The 16,725-nt window shown below is 37.2% G+C and overlaps 2 protein-coding genes across 2 annotated transcripts; both read right to left on the minus strand.

Moving 5' to 3' along the window:
- Positions 1-975: 975 nt before the first annotated feature.
- Positions 976-4,183, minus strand: LOC143305817 (uncharacterized). The gene is made up of 3 exons (XM_076690888.1): positions 2,877-4,183; positions 1,701-2,400; positions 976-1,638 (listed from the first exon to the last, which is right to left on the minus strand). The coding sequence occupies exons 1-3, from the start codon at positions 4,181-4,183 to the stop codon at positions 976-978; spliced, it is 2,670 nt and encodes an 889-aa protein (XP_076547003.1).
- Positions 4,184-12,703: 8,520 nt separating this feature from the next.
- LOC117611022 (uncharacterized) lies at positions 12,704-14,199 on the minus strand. The gene has a single exon (XM_034338912.2). The coding sequence runs from the start codon at positions 14,055-14,057 to the stop codon at positions 12,954-12,956; it is 1,104 nt and encodes a 367-aa protein (XP_034194803.2). The 5' UTR covers positions 14,058-14,199; the 3' UTR covers positions 12,704-12,953.
- Positions 14,200-16,725: the final 2,526 nt, after the last annotated feature.

Consider the following 16,725-nt stretch of genomic DNA (forward strand, 5'->3'; position numbering starts at 1 on the left):
TCCGGGACCTTACAATTGTTGTGTGTAATTGTCGCGGTGTTCAATGAATTAAACTCTAGGTTGCAAGTTTTAAATGATTTGAATAAATACAAATTAGTTTCGACTCCGCGAAGCAAGAATCTAATCCTTCTCGGTTTTCACGAACGCGAGCAAACGGGGGCGGACTACAGCGATTAGAATAATGCTTAACAGCAGACAACGTACTGTATAGTTACTGTGAGTGCTTGAAAGGGACTTGAATACGCGATCTCGTAGAGTTTCCTCGTTGCAGAGATTATCCGTAAAAGAACGTATTGATGTGTAACGAACTAGACCCGAGGTGCCCTTGTCGCCACCCTTTTTATACTCAAAAATTAGAGTAAAAGAATGGTGGGGACTGACTCTACGTGACCCGTAGCAAGGACCGCGCCCTTGCTTTGCGTTGGTCTCAAATTTTCTAGAAGACGGTTGGTGTCGGGTGCACACATCCGATTCCATATAAGGAAATTTTTTGAGAAGGGTTTGTAACACCATATAAGGAAATTTCCGAGATGGATACGTAACACAGCATAGCAGGTTAATTTAGGAACGGATGGGTAAGTTGCATTTAAATTGTTTTTAAATTTTTATTAATTATTCCATTTCAAACGTTTTTATTTGTTGTTTAGAATGTTTAGAATTTCCTTTTTTACATTATGACAGGCGACAAGAGATTAGATTCCGTATTCATTTTAAACAACAACTAAAAATGTTTAACCAGTTCAATTTTTTTATTGTGCTATGCCAATGGGGTGCCGAGCCGTTCGTTCGCGACCTACGTCAAGCCCCGCTTTCGTAGTCGACGCTGCCGTCCTTGAGCCCGCGCGATATACGCGCTCAGATTGGTCAGTGTTTTTGCTTAATAATTCAAAAAGGAAGCTTCAAACCACTTTTTCGCAAAGGAAAAAGTTGTTCAGAATCACCCCACCTACCACCACCTCAGAGGGTGAAAATACATTACGGGACACCCTGTATAGCGAGATACATTAGTGAACCAACCGCCTCTCTGTACGGGGCATTGGTTGTCTCAGGCTTCTCCTTGTTATGAACGGAAATGCTCATTTCCTGATGTTTGTCCACAGGAACGGCGACAGGATTAGCGTCGTGCATGTTGAAACGTTTTAGAATCCTTGTGGTGTAGTTTGACTGATGGAGGAAGAGGGAGCCATTCGGATTTGTTATCACTTGAAGACCCAGGAAAGAGTTGAGGTTGCCGGATGTGACATCAAACTCACTTCTTAGCTGAGCCAACAGTGATGTTGCAAGCTTGTCGTCTGATGTGGCCACCAGTCCATCATCTATGTAAATGGCCAGTATTAGCGAGTTCGTCTCTTCTATGAAAACGCAGGGATCCGCTTTCGTAGCTTTCAGTTTGAACTTGTTTAGAAAATTCACAAACCGCTCGTGCCAACACCTTGAGGCCTGTTTTAGGCTGTAAAGGCTTCTGTTTAATTTACAAAGGGCAGCACACCCATCTTCATAGCCCTTAGGTTGATTCATATAAACGGTTTCTTCGAGTTCGCCGTTGAGAAAGGTAGTTTTAATATCGAATTGTTGGAGACGCATCCCCTTGGCAGCAAAGCCAAAATGACCCTTATAGAGTCGAACTTTACGACTGGGCTGAAAGTTTCGTGATAATCCACACCATGGGTTTGTTAGTAGCCCTTGGCCACAAGTCTGACTTTGTACCTTTCAATATTTCCTTTGGGATCTCTTTTAATTTTGAAAACCCAGCGGTTTTGGACTGGTTTGGACGAGGCCACAGGGTTCATTAAGGTCCAAGTATTGTTTTTGTAAAGTGAATTCATTTCCTCATCCATGGCCGTTCTCCACTCAGGAGCATGTGGCCCGGTGATGGCTTCTTCATAATTTTGGGGTTCTTCGACCTCAGCAAACAGAACACAGTCAGGGGCGAGTCCATCTTGATATCTGCTCGGCTTCTTGATGGTCTGTCGATCTGTGAGTACGCGACGAGTCTGGTGCGCTTGATCAGCCTGCTCTTCCACGACAGTAGAATCAACAGCCGACGGGATGGCTTGGCCCTCATCAGCCGAGCCATCGTCCGATGTCTCCTCCTGTGGTTCGGGCTGCGACACCTCTGCCGGTTGGCAGCGTGAAGTCTCACACGAATGTGAAGTGGCCTCACGGGTTGTCTCCACCGGACACAACTGTTGGGAGTCAAAGGTTGCTTCTTCATCCTGTTGAATTCCTTCCTGCTTCCCGAGCTCATCGAAGATTACATCCCTTTTGGTTTCAACCCTATCAGTTTCCGGGAACCAGATTCTGTAACCTTTAATATTATCGCCGTACCCGACAAGAACACCTTTGATCGCCTTGCTGTCTAGTTTTTGACGCTTCTCCTTTGCACGTGGACATAAGCGACTGTTCCAAACACGAACATCTTAATAGACTGTGTGTTGTATGTGTGTTGTATGCTCCGATCCTTTAGCAGTTTTTGGACCCTCTCATTTACAAACTCCAACCCATTGTCTGTTCGCAGAGTTCTTATATTTCTTCCAAAGAGGTTGTGAGTTGAGGCAAGAAACTCTTTTATCCGATCTGCTGTTTCATCCTTGGATTTGATAAACCAGACAGTTTTGAAATGGGAAAAATCATCCTTAAATAACAAAAAATAACGTGATCCATTTATAGACTCTTCCTGAAAGGGACCGCAGAGATCTGTGTGTATTAGTTCTCCTGGATTTTGAGGTCTATAATCATTTTCCTTGTGCGGAGGAAAAGGTTTTCTATGAGACTTTCCAAGGGCACAGCCCTCACAGAAAAAGTCCCGTGCACGAGTTTCAATGTCTTCACTCTGCAAATATTTTTTGACATAATTGACATTTTGGTGCGCTAACCTCTCATGCCACAACTGGAGATCATTTGCTGCCGCTACGTTTCCCTCAACATTATCAGAGGTGGGGAGTACTTTGAATTTCATTTGACAAAGCTTGCTTCTTCTCACTCCCACTGCAACGATAGTCCCATTCTTCTCAAAGTGACATCCTTCGGAGGTTGATATTTGCAGTAATCCCTTGTCCAGTGCAGACCCTGCCGAGAACAGATTGTGCCTAATATTAGGAACATATAGGACCTCTGACAAATGTTTCTCACACCATTCTTGTCCATCGTAAGCTAGAATGTTAATATCTCCCTGCCCTAAAGCCTCAACAAACTCATCTTTCTTGCCCACATAAACTGGCTGAGGCTCTTCAAAATACTTGAGATTTATAAACCATTGTTTTTGATTAGACATGTGGTGCGTAGCTCCAGAGTCCAAATACCAAACACACGTGCCTCCACCAGACTCAACACTTGAGTACAGCATCGCTTGTGCTATCAAAGCCTGCCCTTTAGGTTTTTTGTCAGAGGTGTTTTTATTTGTGTTCGGTCTAGTTTTATTTGAATAGCAGTCTCGTGTCCAATGCCCAGACCTTTTGCATTTGTGGCAGTAACTGGAAATAACTCTACCAGAAGTGCCCTCCTTATTGTGGGCATTCTCATTTTTATTTTTTGACTTATGCGTCAGTTTAGTGGCTGAAAAGGCCTCATCATCATCCTTTTCTTGAACTGTACTTCTAGTTTCTTCAGCGATAAGTCTTTCTATTAAATTATCTAAAGTGCGCTCACCTGCAGGAGTTGATTGCCAAGCAGTGACGAAATGGCCATACGTCGCTGGTAAGGTCATGAGAATTTTAGTCATGACCATGGAGTCTGCGATAGATTCACCCAGAGTCTGCAGACGAAAAACAAGGTCTTTCAGCTTGGCTATATGAGAGGCCATATTGTCCTTAGGGTCCTTGTGAACCTGATACCATCGTTGTTGCCGCATATGTATGGACGTCTCTGATTTCTGCTCATACAGATTGCACAGCGCTGACCACATGTCCTTGGCACTATGGCAATTCATGATGTGTACAAGCTGCGAATCCGCTACAGTAGTTGCGATTATTCGTTGTGCGGCGTTATCCTTTCTAGTCCATTCTAATAACGCGCCTCGCTGGCGTTCAGAAGCATCCTGTTCAGGCACTTCAGGTTTTGCAACATCACCTTGAGTCACTGACCAAGAGTCTTTATCTTTGAGCAAAACCGAGACTTGAAATTTCCACTGAGCCCAATTTTGAGCATTTTGTAGCTTTGTAATTTTTACGGCTTCAGTGTCCATGTTTGAAGGTTATCTTTCACTATTGCACGTGGGCTTGGAAACTTTCAAACGAAAAGGAATAAAAGAAAAAATATATGTTTGTATATATTTAATTATACGTTGCCTGGGCCCATAACCTGTTTTGAATGTGGTTAAATGAGTGAATGAATTGAGATTGAATGATGAAAAATACTTTAATATAAAATCACACAAAGGTAGCGTGTGCACATGGCGGTTGCTAATACAGGAAGTGAAGTAAACGGAAGTCGAGAGACGGCATCTAATTATGAACATAGATTATGTAAGATATTGAGGAGTAACATGAAACATTAAAACATATCATACCAACAGTGTGAACTGCGATTACTTATGTTCTTATATGAAAAGTCGCGATTTTCGGAAATTTTAATTATTTATAACTTTTAAATGCGTTCACAGATATAGATGAAATTTTTAGCATACACACAACTTATCTGAATCTACGAAAGTCATTTCAGTTGAAAAATTACCATTCTCTATTTTTTTTAATGATTTCAACAAATTGTAATTTTTTAAAACGATAAAAATACATATTATAAATTTTCAAGTGTAGGAACAAATAAATCAGGGGAGAATGGAAAGCAATGAGAAACCAAATGAGGAAATCAACAAGCAATTAATTCAATTACTTGCAACATATAAGAAACAAGTAAGTATATACATATAATTGCGATTTCTCAGCGTGGAATCAACATCCATATGATTATACTACAATAATTATGTTTATGTTCTATCTTACAGAATGCAGAGCTGAAAAAGGAAGTCGAGCGACTTAAATATAGTCGAGGGGCAAGAGGAGGGGGTAGAGGAAGAGGCGGAGGAAAATGGGGTGTTTAAGTCAAAAACAATCCTACTATCATTTTTAAATAAATAAAAAAAAAAAAAATACTATGGTTTCTTTGTTGTACATTCTACCCATACCCTAATTATAATATAAGTAAATATAATATTATTAGTACATAATTTTTTAATATATAGGTGTTGAATTCCGGGTTGGGGAATCGAGTACAACACTTTTAAAACCAAGACGTTTATTGAATGAACGGCAAGAAGCGCACGCTAGTACTGACTACAGAAAAATCTCTCGAGACGTTTTGGGGAACATCTATATATATGGTAAGCGAAGGTAACTGGGGGTCAGCGGATGGTCAAGGTACAAGGGGCAGGATGAATAACTGGGGAGAAGAAGCTAGATGAGTAAGGAAGGAATAGGATGACTAACTAAGTGCAGGAGGCTAGATGAGCTGGAACTATGACTAGGATATGTTTGGGTTAGGATATCTTTGTTGGCGGTGAATTGGTCATACAACACCTCCCCCCTTTTAGTCCGAAAAATTAAAAATTTTTAGGAGTGCTTTAGCAATTTGAAAAAAATTATTACATTTCGATATTGTATCTTATACTAGTTATACATAATTCAATTTTATACCTAAATTAAATGTAGTTTACTGATAAATGTGATATAATATGGTAATACTAAACTAATGGGTTTTTCTAACAATTATAAATAGCTAATGATAATTATTGGGGGTTTACAATTATAGAGGAGTTAAATAAGAATCGAGTATACTAATAAATGTGATTAAATATATATACATATATATATACTAGACTAATGGGTTTGTCTAACAATTATAAATGACTAATGATAATTATTAGGGTTTTACAATTATAGAGGGGTTGAACTTTTCCGCGTTCTTGATCCAGACTTGGATCTGAGGTTGTAAGTGTTCGCTCTAGGTTGATGCTGATCCATGATTCTTTCTTCAGTAATGCCAGTGGATGTTGTTTGTTCTGAAGGACCTTGTTCCCTTCCGCGCCTTTCAAACAGGACCATATCATTAGAATGGTCTCTGTGTTCACTATGATTGCTCGAGTCGAAATTGCAGTGAACAAAGTTTTTGATTATTGGTGGTACGATTTCGCCTGTTCTGGGGCTCCTGGTGAAGCAACAGAGACGTTTGAGGAGGTTCCAGCAACCAATCCAGCGACAGCAGTTTCCGCAAACGATGAGGATTAGAACGGCACCTATTATTCCTAGGGTTATCGTGTACCAATTCGTGTGGGTGACGATAAATGGTTCCTTCATATGATGAGTTAGTAGTTCATCGAGTTCATTAAGTTTTTTGGTATTGAATTTTAAATCGTTTAGGTCGATATTTGTGAGTCTTATGGGTTTTAGGGATGATATCGTTTTATGATGTAAATAATTTGATGCCAAAATACAACAATCGTCTTCAGTTAGGTTGATTCGGGGGACGTAGTGACTGATATTTTTGTTTACGTAATTTGTGGGTTCCAACGAGTATAGCATGGTGTATCCCTTGCAACCACTGTGTAATTGTATCATGCTAGTTTTTTGTAAAACAATGTCTTCCATGTGATCGTTGTTGTTCTCCCCACAGATGATTGTCAATGTAGTCGGCTTCTGCAGGATATACAACCACTGATTGCTTCCGATGTAGGTCCATATCTCCATTTCAGCGTTTATTGTCTTCGTTGAGCAGTCTTGCGGTATTTGCTTTACATGCGGTGATAGCAGCAGTACCTCGCAGGTGGATTCTTCGGTAGTTCTGGCCGTATTTACGTTGGTGCATACATACTTCCCTTCCAGATACTCAACGCAATTCCTCAAGTCCGACATGACGGCGAAGTTGGATTTTTGCTGGGATAGGAGTAGATACGGGTTTTGAGGTGTAATAAATGAAAAGATAGAGGTATTTTGATGCTGAATGGGTAACGGGATTAGGTTGTATAGATCGAAATTTGTTCTTTTCACAAGTGGTAATTTTATAACAAATACTACGAGTTCGTTTATTGTAATGCTTTGAAGTTTCATTAATTTGTATATCTTAGGTAAGTTTTTTTGTAGGTCGGTGTGATCATTAATTCGAAATCATCTTTGTAATTAATTAGCTCTTCGCAAAGATCTTTTGGAGTTATTAAGAACGGGGAAATTATGTTATGATTTCCTAAATTGATGGATTCTATATTTTTATCAAAATAGTCCGAGACTTGAATGCATAAAGAGAGTAAAGTAGCCACTTGTTCCATGATAGTTGTTTCTAACGAGAGGTTTATAATATAGTTATCTGTTTCTGACATATATTTATTAATTATTTTCATATTGTTGTTCAGGGTCTCTTCCGTAAGTTTTAAAGACTGAATTGAATTATTAAAATTTTTTATAGTACTAGAAACTATCTGTATCTGAGACTTTAATAGAGTTTGAGTTTGCTTATTATCATTTAGTAAGGCTTCAATGCTATCGGAATAGTATCTGGCATCGTCGGCATCCGGGGTGCCAATTAGCCAATTTAAAACATAAGAAGTTCCATTAATTAAACCGCGTCGTCTACGTTGCTTTACGTCGTGCCCTATTAATCCATTAAGTATTTTTTCCTTGTTATTTATGTTTTGTAATTCACTTTGAACAGACTGTAGGGTTTCTTCACAATAAGATTTTTGTTGTTTAGATATTACGACTTCTTTTAACAAGTTACAGATCTCCCGTGATTTAATAAAATGAGAATTTAAGAGAGCTTTCGCCTGAGATAGATAAGTTAGATTAGCATATGTTATGAGGTGTAACTCGGTATTCGAAATTTTTGCTTCTCCTAACTTTCTATAAAAAATTCCACTTGTGTCGGTGGTGTATTGGAATATGGTAACTCGAAGATGGTATTAGGAACTAGAAGGAATAGCAATAGGATTGTCGGAATCATCTGGAACATAACGTTTAAGAAGATTAGAATGATAAGTGGTCCTTTTTTTTCCTATTTGAAGTTCTACCGTGTTATTAGGATGTACTTGTGTGACTTTGAATGGACCCTTGAAATTGGGCGACAATTTTTTACTAAGGCCTACCTTGGTTTGTTTTTTGTATATACATACGAGATCATTAACTTTAAATCGCGTCGGATTAATTTTCCTATCATAATATTCCTTACTCTTATTTTTGGAGTTTATTAGATTTTCTCTCGCTGTTTTAAAAGACGTGTTTAATCTATTTTGTAATGAACGGATGTAATCGTCGTAAGTATAATGGAATTCTGGTTCCTTCAGTATGGAAGAGGGTAAATAGGCTTTTCGTCCAAAGAGAAGTTCATATGGTGTTAGATTAGTGGATCTGTGAGTTGAGGTATTATAACTAAAGGTTGCAAATGGAATATATTCGTCCCAGTCCGTTTGATTGGCTTTTATATAATGCTTTAAATAATCTTTCAACGTTAAATGATATCTTTCTAACCCTCCATTGGTTTGAGGATGATATGGACTGGTGCAGATGTGCTTTGTTTTTAATAAGTTTCCTAAGTCTTTTATTAATTCGGACATAAAGTCTGGGCCCTGGTCTGTCAAAAAGGTTTTTGGTATTCCAAATTGGGTGAATATTTCGATCAATGATTTTGCAATAGTTAGAGATTCATGATTTGGGATAGGTTTGGCAAAACAAAATTTTGTCAGATCGTCTTGTGCAGTAAGGATAAATCTGTTCCCGCTTTACCGTGAGTGGTAATGGTCCTACAATATCTATGGCTAGTTTTTCAAAAGGCTTCTCGGCTGTAGTAGTTATTTCCATAGGCTGTTTAATAGGTTTGAAATTTGTTTTGTTCATTTGACATGAGTGACATGACTGAATATACTTTCTTATGTCTGGCTTCATAGATGGCCAGAAGTATTGTTCTTTAACTTTTGCATAAGTTTTATTGAAACCGTAGTGCCCTGATAACTTACTATCGTGATTTTCTTTCAGGATGTTTTGTATTTCTTCTGGCGTTTGTGGATTCATTTTCTCAGAGTGAAACAATTTGATTTCGTTGTTGGGAAATAGGAATTTTAACATCTCGCTTAATTGATCTAACTTGATATTACTATATTTCTTATGATTAGGAGGAATAAAAATGAATTTCTGAGCTTTCATTAACAATTTTAATTTCAGAAGGCATTCAAATATATTTTTGTACTCTAATCTATAAAAAGGTGAATTTAGAGGATATAAAAGATAGAGAGTTTGCTTTTTATTCTGAACTTTAGATAATCCATGTAATTCTGGTTTGAGGTTTTCTATGTTAAATTTTGCCTGTATGTAGTTTAAATATTGATTGTTTTCATCGAGATCTTGAGACCAAAACACTACTATAGGATCAGTAAGCGATGATAGAGTTCCTCCCACCATTTCATAGGATACTGGATTTTGATTGGTATAGTGATATTTGATAAAATCATTGTAGGATGGAGTTTGCTGTGTGTTCATATTTATTGAACTTTGAGTGATGAGTCGAGAGAGAGCGTCTGCGTTTGCGTTAGCGGTGCCCGGTTTATGTTTTATCACATATTGATATTCTTCTAATCTAAGTCGCCATCTGACTAATCTTGATGATGGGTTCTTACAGTTGAAAAGCCACTGGAGTGGCCGATGATCAGTGTAAATAGTGAATTCTCTACCGAACAAATAGGGTCGAAAATGTTCTACAGAGTTGACAATCGCTAGAAGCTCTTTTTCCGTAGTCGAATAATTGCGTTCTGAATCGTTTAGAGTTCAAGAATAATAAGCGATTGGAAGATCTTGACCGTTATTAATTTGGGAAAGTACAGCACCTATACCGACATTGGATACATCTGTACAAAGAATGAATTGTTTAGAAAAATCGGGATATTGTAAAATCGGTTTACAGGTTAATTTTTCTTTTAATGTTTCAAACGATTTTTGTTGTTCTTCCGTCCAAACGAATGGCACGTTCTTTTTTAGTAATTGAGTTAGGGGTTTTGCTAATGTAGCGAAAAGAATAAATTTTCTATAATACCCTACCAAGCCCAGGAACATTTTAACTTCTTTTTGGTTTCGCGGTTTTGAAATTTTTTGGAGACTATCTACTTTCTTTGGATTTGGCTGCACACCTTTATCAGAAATTAAGTGACCTAGATATTCGCACGACCTTTTTAGGAATTCGCATTTACTTGGTTGTAGTTTTAAATTATTCTCTCGGAGTCTAAGGAATACGTTTATCAGCTTGCGATTGTGATCGTACAAATTAGATCCATAAATAACAAAATCATCTATACAGGGTGTCCCGTAACGCATTTTCACCCTCTCAGGTGGTGGTAGGTGGGGTGATTCTGAACAACTTTTTCCTTTGCGAAAAAGTGGTTTGAAGCTTCTTTTTTGAATTATTAAACAAAAACACTGACCAATCCGAGCGCGTATAGCGCGCGGGCTCAGGGACGGGAGCGTCGGCTACGACAGCGGGGCTTGACGTAGGTCGCGAACAAATGGCTCGGCGCCTCGTTAGCATAGCACAATAAAAAAATTGAAGTAGTTAAACATTTTTTGTTGTTGTTGAAAAGGAATACGGAATCTAATCTCTTGTCGCCTGTTATTATGTAAACAAGGAAATTTTAAACATTCTAAATAAAAAATAAAAATGTTTGACCCCGAAAAGGGCTACATAAGTGCAATACCTAAGTGCAATAAACGAGGCGAGTTCACTAGCCCGACCATCAAATCAGCTGTTCCGCACACGTGTTTCTTCGTCAAGTGATGAAGAACGACATAATAACCCAGGATAGATCCAGGTAGGAATTATCTGCTTTCAGCATAGCAGGTAAATTTACGAACGAATGGGTAAGTGTTGGATTACTTACAATGCGTCAGCAAGTAAGCAAAAATAAATTTAGTATATTTGAGAAGCACTGCGTGCTTTAATGTTTTGTTTATGGACCAGACGTCAACGGACTCATAGACCTGGGACTGTTTATACCTGAGGGCCTTGGTAACAGACTGAATGCAGTCTTGGTCTTTATAGAATCTTTAAGTGGGCAACAGACTTTTAGCTTTGTCCTTACGGGCTTTCTAGCCACTTCGTGTCAAAACGTCATAGAGAGAAGACGTCCTTCCTAGCCTTAAAATAAAGTATTTTGTGTTGAAATATACTGTGTATTTTATTATAATAATCCCCATAATCTAACAGTAAGTTTCATTGAAATTGTTTTAAAATTTGTATTCATTATTTCATTTCAAACATTTTTATTTTTTATTTAGAATGTTTAAAATTTCCTTTTTTACATAATAACAGGCGACAAGAGATTAGATTCCGTATTCCTTTTCAACAACAACAAAAAATGTTTAACTACTTCAATTTTTTTATTGTGCTATGCTAACGAGGCGCCGAGCCATTTGTTCGCGACCTATGTCAAGCCCCGCTGTCGTAGCCGACGCTGCCGTCCTTGAGCCCGCGCGCTGTACGCGCTCGGATTGATCAGTGTTTTTGCTTAATAATTCAAAAAGGAAGCTTCAAACCACTTTTTCGCAAAGGAAAAAGTTGTTCAGAATCACCCCACCTACCACCACCTGAGAGGGTGAAAATGCGTTACGGGACACCCTGTATATACGAAACACTGTGTACTATTTAATCCGGTTAAAACATTATTCATAACTCTTTGAAAGTGAGCTGGGGCATTCTTAAGACCGAAGGGCATTCGAGTAAACTCATAGTGCCCGTTTGGTGTAGAAAATGCTGTTTTTGGGCTATCCTTAGTGTCTATCGGAATCTGATGAAACCCATTAGATAAATCTAGAACGCTAAAATACTGTGCATGTCCTAACTGATCAAGAATGTCCTCGATATTTGGTAAAGGATAGGCGTCTCCTATCGTTTTTTCATTTAGCTTCCTATAATCGATTACAATACGCCATTTCCTTTCGCCGGTTGAATCTAATTTTTTCGGTACAACCCAGAGTGGGCTGGACCATGGATTGGTAGATGGTTTAATAATACCGTGATCCAACATTTTCTCAATTTGTTTATCTACTTCACTCTTATGAATTTGAGGATAACGATACATTTTTGCATGTACAGGTATTTCATCGGTTGTAGGAATAGTGTGAGAATCTACTGTTGCTCGGGTCAATATATCTGTCGGTAAATGAAATATATCATGAAATTCTGTACAAATTTCTCTAATAGATTGGGTTTCTTCCCAATTCAAATGATCCAGTCGTAGATTTTTGTTTAATATTCGTAATCTAGTTTCTGTGGAGTTTGGTTCTTGATTTGCGGCTAGACTATAAATATATGAATAATTGGGGATTGATTCAATTGAAAATTCAGGCATCTCGATTGTTTGTGCTTTAGAAGAAGTATTAATGATTGTTGTCAAAGCTGTTCCGTCATCACGTACTCGGACAATTGAATGAGGTATTAGAAGAGAGTTATCGCTATTTAACTTTCGTGCCGTTATTGTCCCTATTTGCATATGCTGGGAATTTGATATTCTAATTGGAATTACTGTTTCGGTTCGAGCATTAAAATTATATCAACGGATTTCTGAAGAGTATTTTGACATAAAGGGATAGGGAATGGTATATTTCCTAGCGACATGGTCATTTTTGTATAATCGATTGTTGCCTTATGAGCTTTTAAGAAGTCATGGTCTACCAAGCCATCAAAGGGAATATTGCTGGGAGAGTTAACTACTTGGAATTTTCCATAAATTTTCCGATCATTGACATTTAAAGGGAGTTCGGTTTCTCCTAGAGTTTGAATAGAAACGTTCGGTGCGATCCCATTTAATACTGTGGAGTTACGATCATTAACTTCATACTCGGATATGCGCTTTAACTAAAGAAATGGAAGCACCCGTGTCAACAAGAAATTTTAAAATTTTATCAGTGCTGTTAGAATTGTCTGACTCGAAGAGTACAGCTAGTTGATCGTTATTAGGTAAAAATGAATTTGAAGAGTTTATCGTGTACTCATGAGATTGAATTCCTTCGTTGCTTCTTCCAATGGATTCGGGGGTTCTGGTGGTTATTGGACCTGACGAAAATTTCCAGTTTGAGGATCTTTTGAGATGGTATTATATGGCGTAACCTCATTAGGAGGAATTGGTTCTGTTCTTGATATCTAATATCTCGTGGATTTTGAGAATGATTATTAAAGGAATTTGGATTCTGTCGATATGTGCGAAAATTGTTAGGATTTGGTTGCTGTCGATTTATTTGCGAATTGTTGGAGTTTGACTGGCGATAGAGTCCGTTATTTTGTCTAGAATTATTATACTCCCGTTTCCTACATTCTTCTATATTGTGACCAAAATTTTTACAATATCTACACTGTTTTATATTATTTAATGCATTGTTTTGACTCGATTGATTAAAATTGATTGCTCTACTAGGAGATGATCTTTGTTTCCCTAAATAGCAGTCATTAATGCTGTGATTTGACTTGTTACAAATTCTACAATGCTGAAAGTTATTGTATCTCAGACGCAAAGCTTTCTCCTCGGCCATAGCTGCCGTGAGAGCGCTGTTAATATTTGGGAAATCGCGATATCTCAACATTTGGGATATTTGTGGGTGCAAATGAAACACGAAACGACTGAGAGTCATTTCGTTTATCATTGCTACGCGCCCTGCCAATGTATTATCCTCACAGTCTGTTGAGTGAATAGTTCCTAGAATTCTTGATTGGAATTCTTCTAATCTTTCATAAAATTGTGAAACGTTTTCATTGCGATTTTGTTGAATTGAATTTAATTCTTCCATGAGTTGATCTAGAGATTTTTTATCCTGATATAAGTTTAGCAATAATTCAGAGACTTCCTCCCAAGTGGTGAGATTACAATGAATATCAATCTGGTCTCGGGCTTTACCCTCTACTTTATTTTTTACGAATAATAATAGAACCGGTTTTTGCGAAGGACTAGCTAATTCAAAAACAGAGTCTACCTGTTTAATGAACGAACGTAGTTTTGTTCTGTCACCATCGAATTCCCTCGGTAACAGTTTTATCAAATGGTTTAAGGATATATTCATTGCGGAATCGAGGTTTGTATCAACTTCGTTACTTAGGGACATTTTTGAATACAGTAAAACCTGGATAAATGCAACCAAGATTGGGACCCAGTGGTTGCATTTATCCAAGCGAGGTGTCGAATCTCGGGTTACACGCGACGACCAGCCAAGCGTGAACGTAGAAAGGGACAGACAGTGGCGGAAAGAGAGAGATCCGATGATGAAAGGAAAGAGCCGAAACGTATCGGTGTGACGAATACTAATTCAACTATAAAACTTTTTTATTTTTGACTTCTTTTTATTGAAACTTTTACTAACGCATTGGTGAAATTTTTCTGATTAAAATGATATCAAACACGATATAATTTCAATTATAATTACTTGCTAAAATTGATGTTAAAGGTTGGCGAAAAGCAACAGAGATCGAAATCAAAACCAGTCGCGGTGTCGGCTCTGGTTTCAAAGGTTTCATTTATCCAGACAAGGTGCCGATTCTGGGCATTTAATGTTGCATTTATCCAAGCGAGGTGTCGATTCTGGGCATTTAATGTTGCATTTATCCAAGCGAGGTATCGATTCTGCGTCCGTACACATGTTTTGTATTCAGCCGACATGCCGATTCTGTGTTCGTACACATGTTTTGTATTCAGCCGACATGCCGATTCTGTGTCCGTACACATCTTTTGTATTCAGCCGACATCATTTATATTCAGTCGTGGTGTCAATTCTATGTTGTTTATTCTATTACTATTGTTTATAAATATAATTCAAACTATATCATGTTTGGTGTCATTTTAATCAGAAAAATCTCACAAATGCGTTAGTAAAAGTTTCATTAAGAAAAAGTTAAAAAGAAAAAAGTTTTATCGTTTAATTAGTATTAGTCACACATTTTTAGTCGTTGTTTAGAATGAATACGGAACCTAATCTCTTGTAGCCTGTTATTATGTAAAAAAGGAAATTCTAAATATTCTAAACAACAAATAAAAATGTTTGAAATGGAACAATTAATAAAAATTTAAAAACGATTTAAATGAAACTTACCCATTCGTTCCTAAATTAACCTGCTATTGCTGAAAACAGATAATTCCTACCTAGGTCACTGTGTCCATCCTAAACATTCGAGGAGGGAACGAATTACGATCAGCTGATCTCCAGACAAGATCATTGAATCCACTCAACCACACAGTCACTACCATCTTTCACAGAATTTTCTTTCAGGTAAATAAACATTTTTATTCACTGTCACATTGCTATTGCATTGGACATAAATGAAAAACATGTAATATTCCACACTACTTCGTAACGTTTTCACGACGTTATTGGTCTTCCTTTCCAACTTCAAATGGGACTGCCAGCTTGAGAAGCCTTAGACTATCCTTGTTCCTCCTACATGAAGAGATAAGCAGAGCATGATAATCAAACTGCCATATTAATATAAAAAGGGTTGAAGTTCTACGATTTCGTAGTTCAAAGATTTTGAGGTGAAAAGGCAATACTTTCTCATGATTCTTTTTTAAAAATATTCTTTGTAAAATTATACAACGACGTAGACAGCCCGATTTTACAATTTGACTCTCGACACATTATAATAAATGTTGTTATAGAAGGAAATTTTTTTACAATATCTTCTAAAAAGCGCTCTGTACGTCAATGGGTATACTTCTCCTGAATGTAAATATCATAATTATTATGTGTTTGTATTAAAATTGAGTCTGGAAAACGTGAATTACTTTTCGGTGTTTCACTTCCACTCCACATCACTCCGCTTAACATTTAAAGATGTATTTCAACATGACAAGGACTAAAAACAATAAACAGACAGAACAGGTAGAAAATTGAAGACCATTCGTCACATCTCATTTTTATTATGTTATTCCTGCATGCAAAATAATGAGCAGTATTTTGTATGTAAAACGACGCTTCCTCGACACATATTCGATGACTGTACAAATCGCGTCGAGTTTTCATCTAAATTCTCTACTTCGGTACAAAGATTTTCAACGAACACATGGTTTACATGTCGCGTAATGTACAATAGTCACACTATTTATCGTGTCTTCAACGTTTACGTAGTACCTCAGCGTAATCTACGTGTATTGAGGACAACAAAGTCATCCTTAAATCAACGATCAATCTGATCGAAACCCCTTGACCTTTTTAATAAAAAACTGATTCATTTAATAATTAACAAAAAAAACCTTGACTGCCAGTTTTTTCATGCAGAAATTTTATCTTCAATAAGCTTAAATTGGCGCTAAAAAGCTGTCAATATTTGAAAATTCATAACTTTTTTTTTGCAAAATGGTCGTTCTATAATTCAAAAATGATTTAACCGATTCACTTTTATCAAAGCAGAGATTTACGTACACCCTTCCTTCAGTAATAAGGCTATAAAAATAAAGAAATTATTTAATTTGTGTTAATTATTATAAGATTTTAAATTTTAAACTAATGTGACAAGCATTAGCCTAACTAGGTATGCTCGGCCTCCCTGACAATTTGGATTAGCCCTCTCCAAAAATATGAACCTTTACCATTTTTAAATTTTAAGATTTAGAAATTTCAATATTTCAGATTTAAAAATTCTGAGATTTTAGATTTCTTGCATTTCAGTATTTCAGATCCTGAAAATTAAAAAATTCCAGATTTCCAAAATTCGAAAATTTCAACATTTCTGAGAGACTTGGCCCATCCCAAATTACGCCAATGAACACAAGTGTCATTTAAC

The sequence above is a fragment of the Osmia lignaria genome, chromosome 2, assembly GCF_051020975.1.
Source record: "Osmia lignaria lignaria isolate PbOS001 chromosome 2, iyOsmLign1, whole genome shotgun sequence".
Taxonomy (NCBI): Eukaryota; Metazoa; Arthropoda; class Insecta; order Hymenoptera; family Megachilidae; genus Osmia; species Osmia lignaria.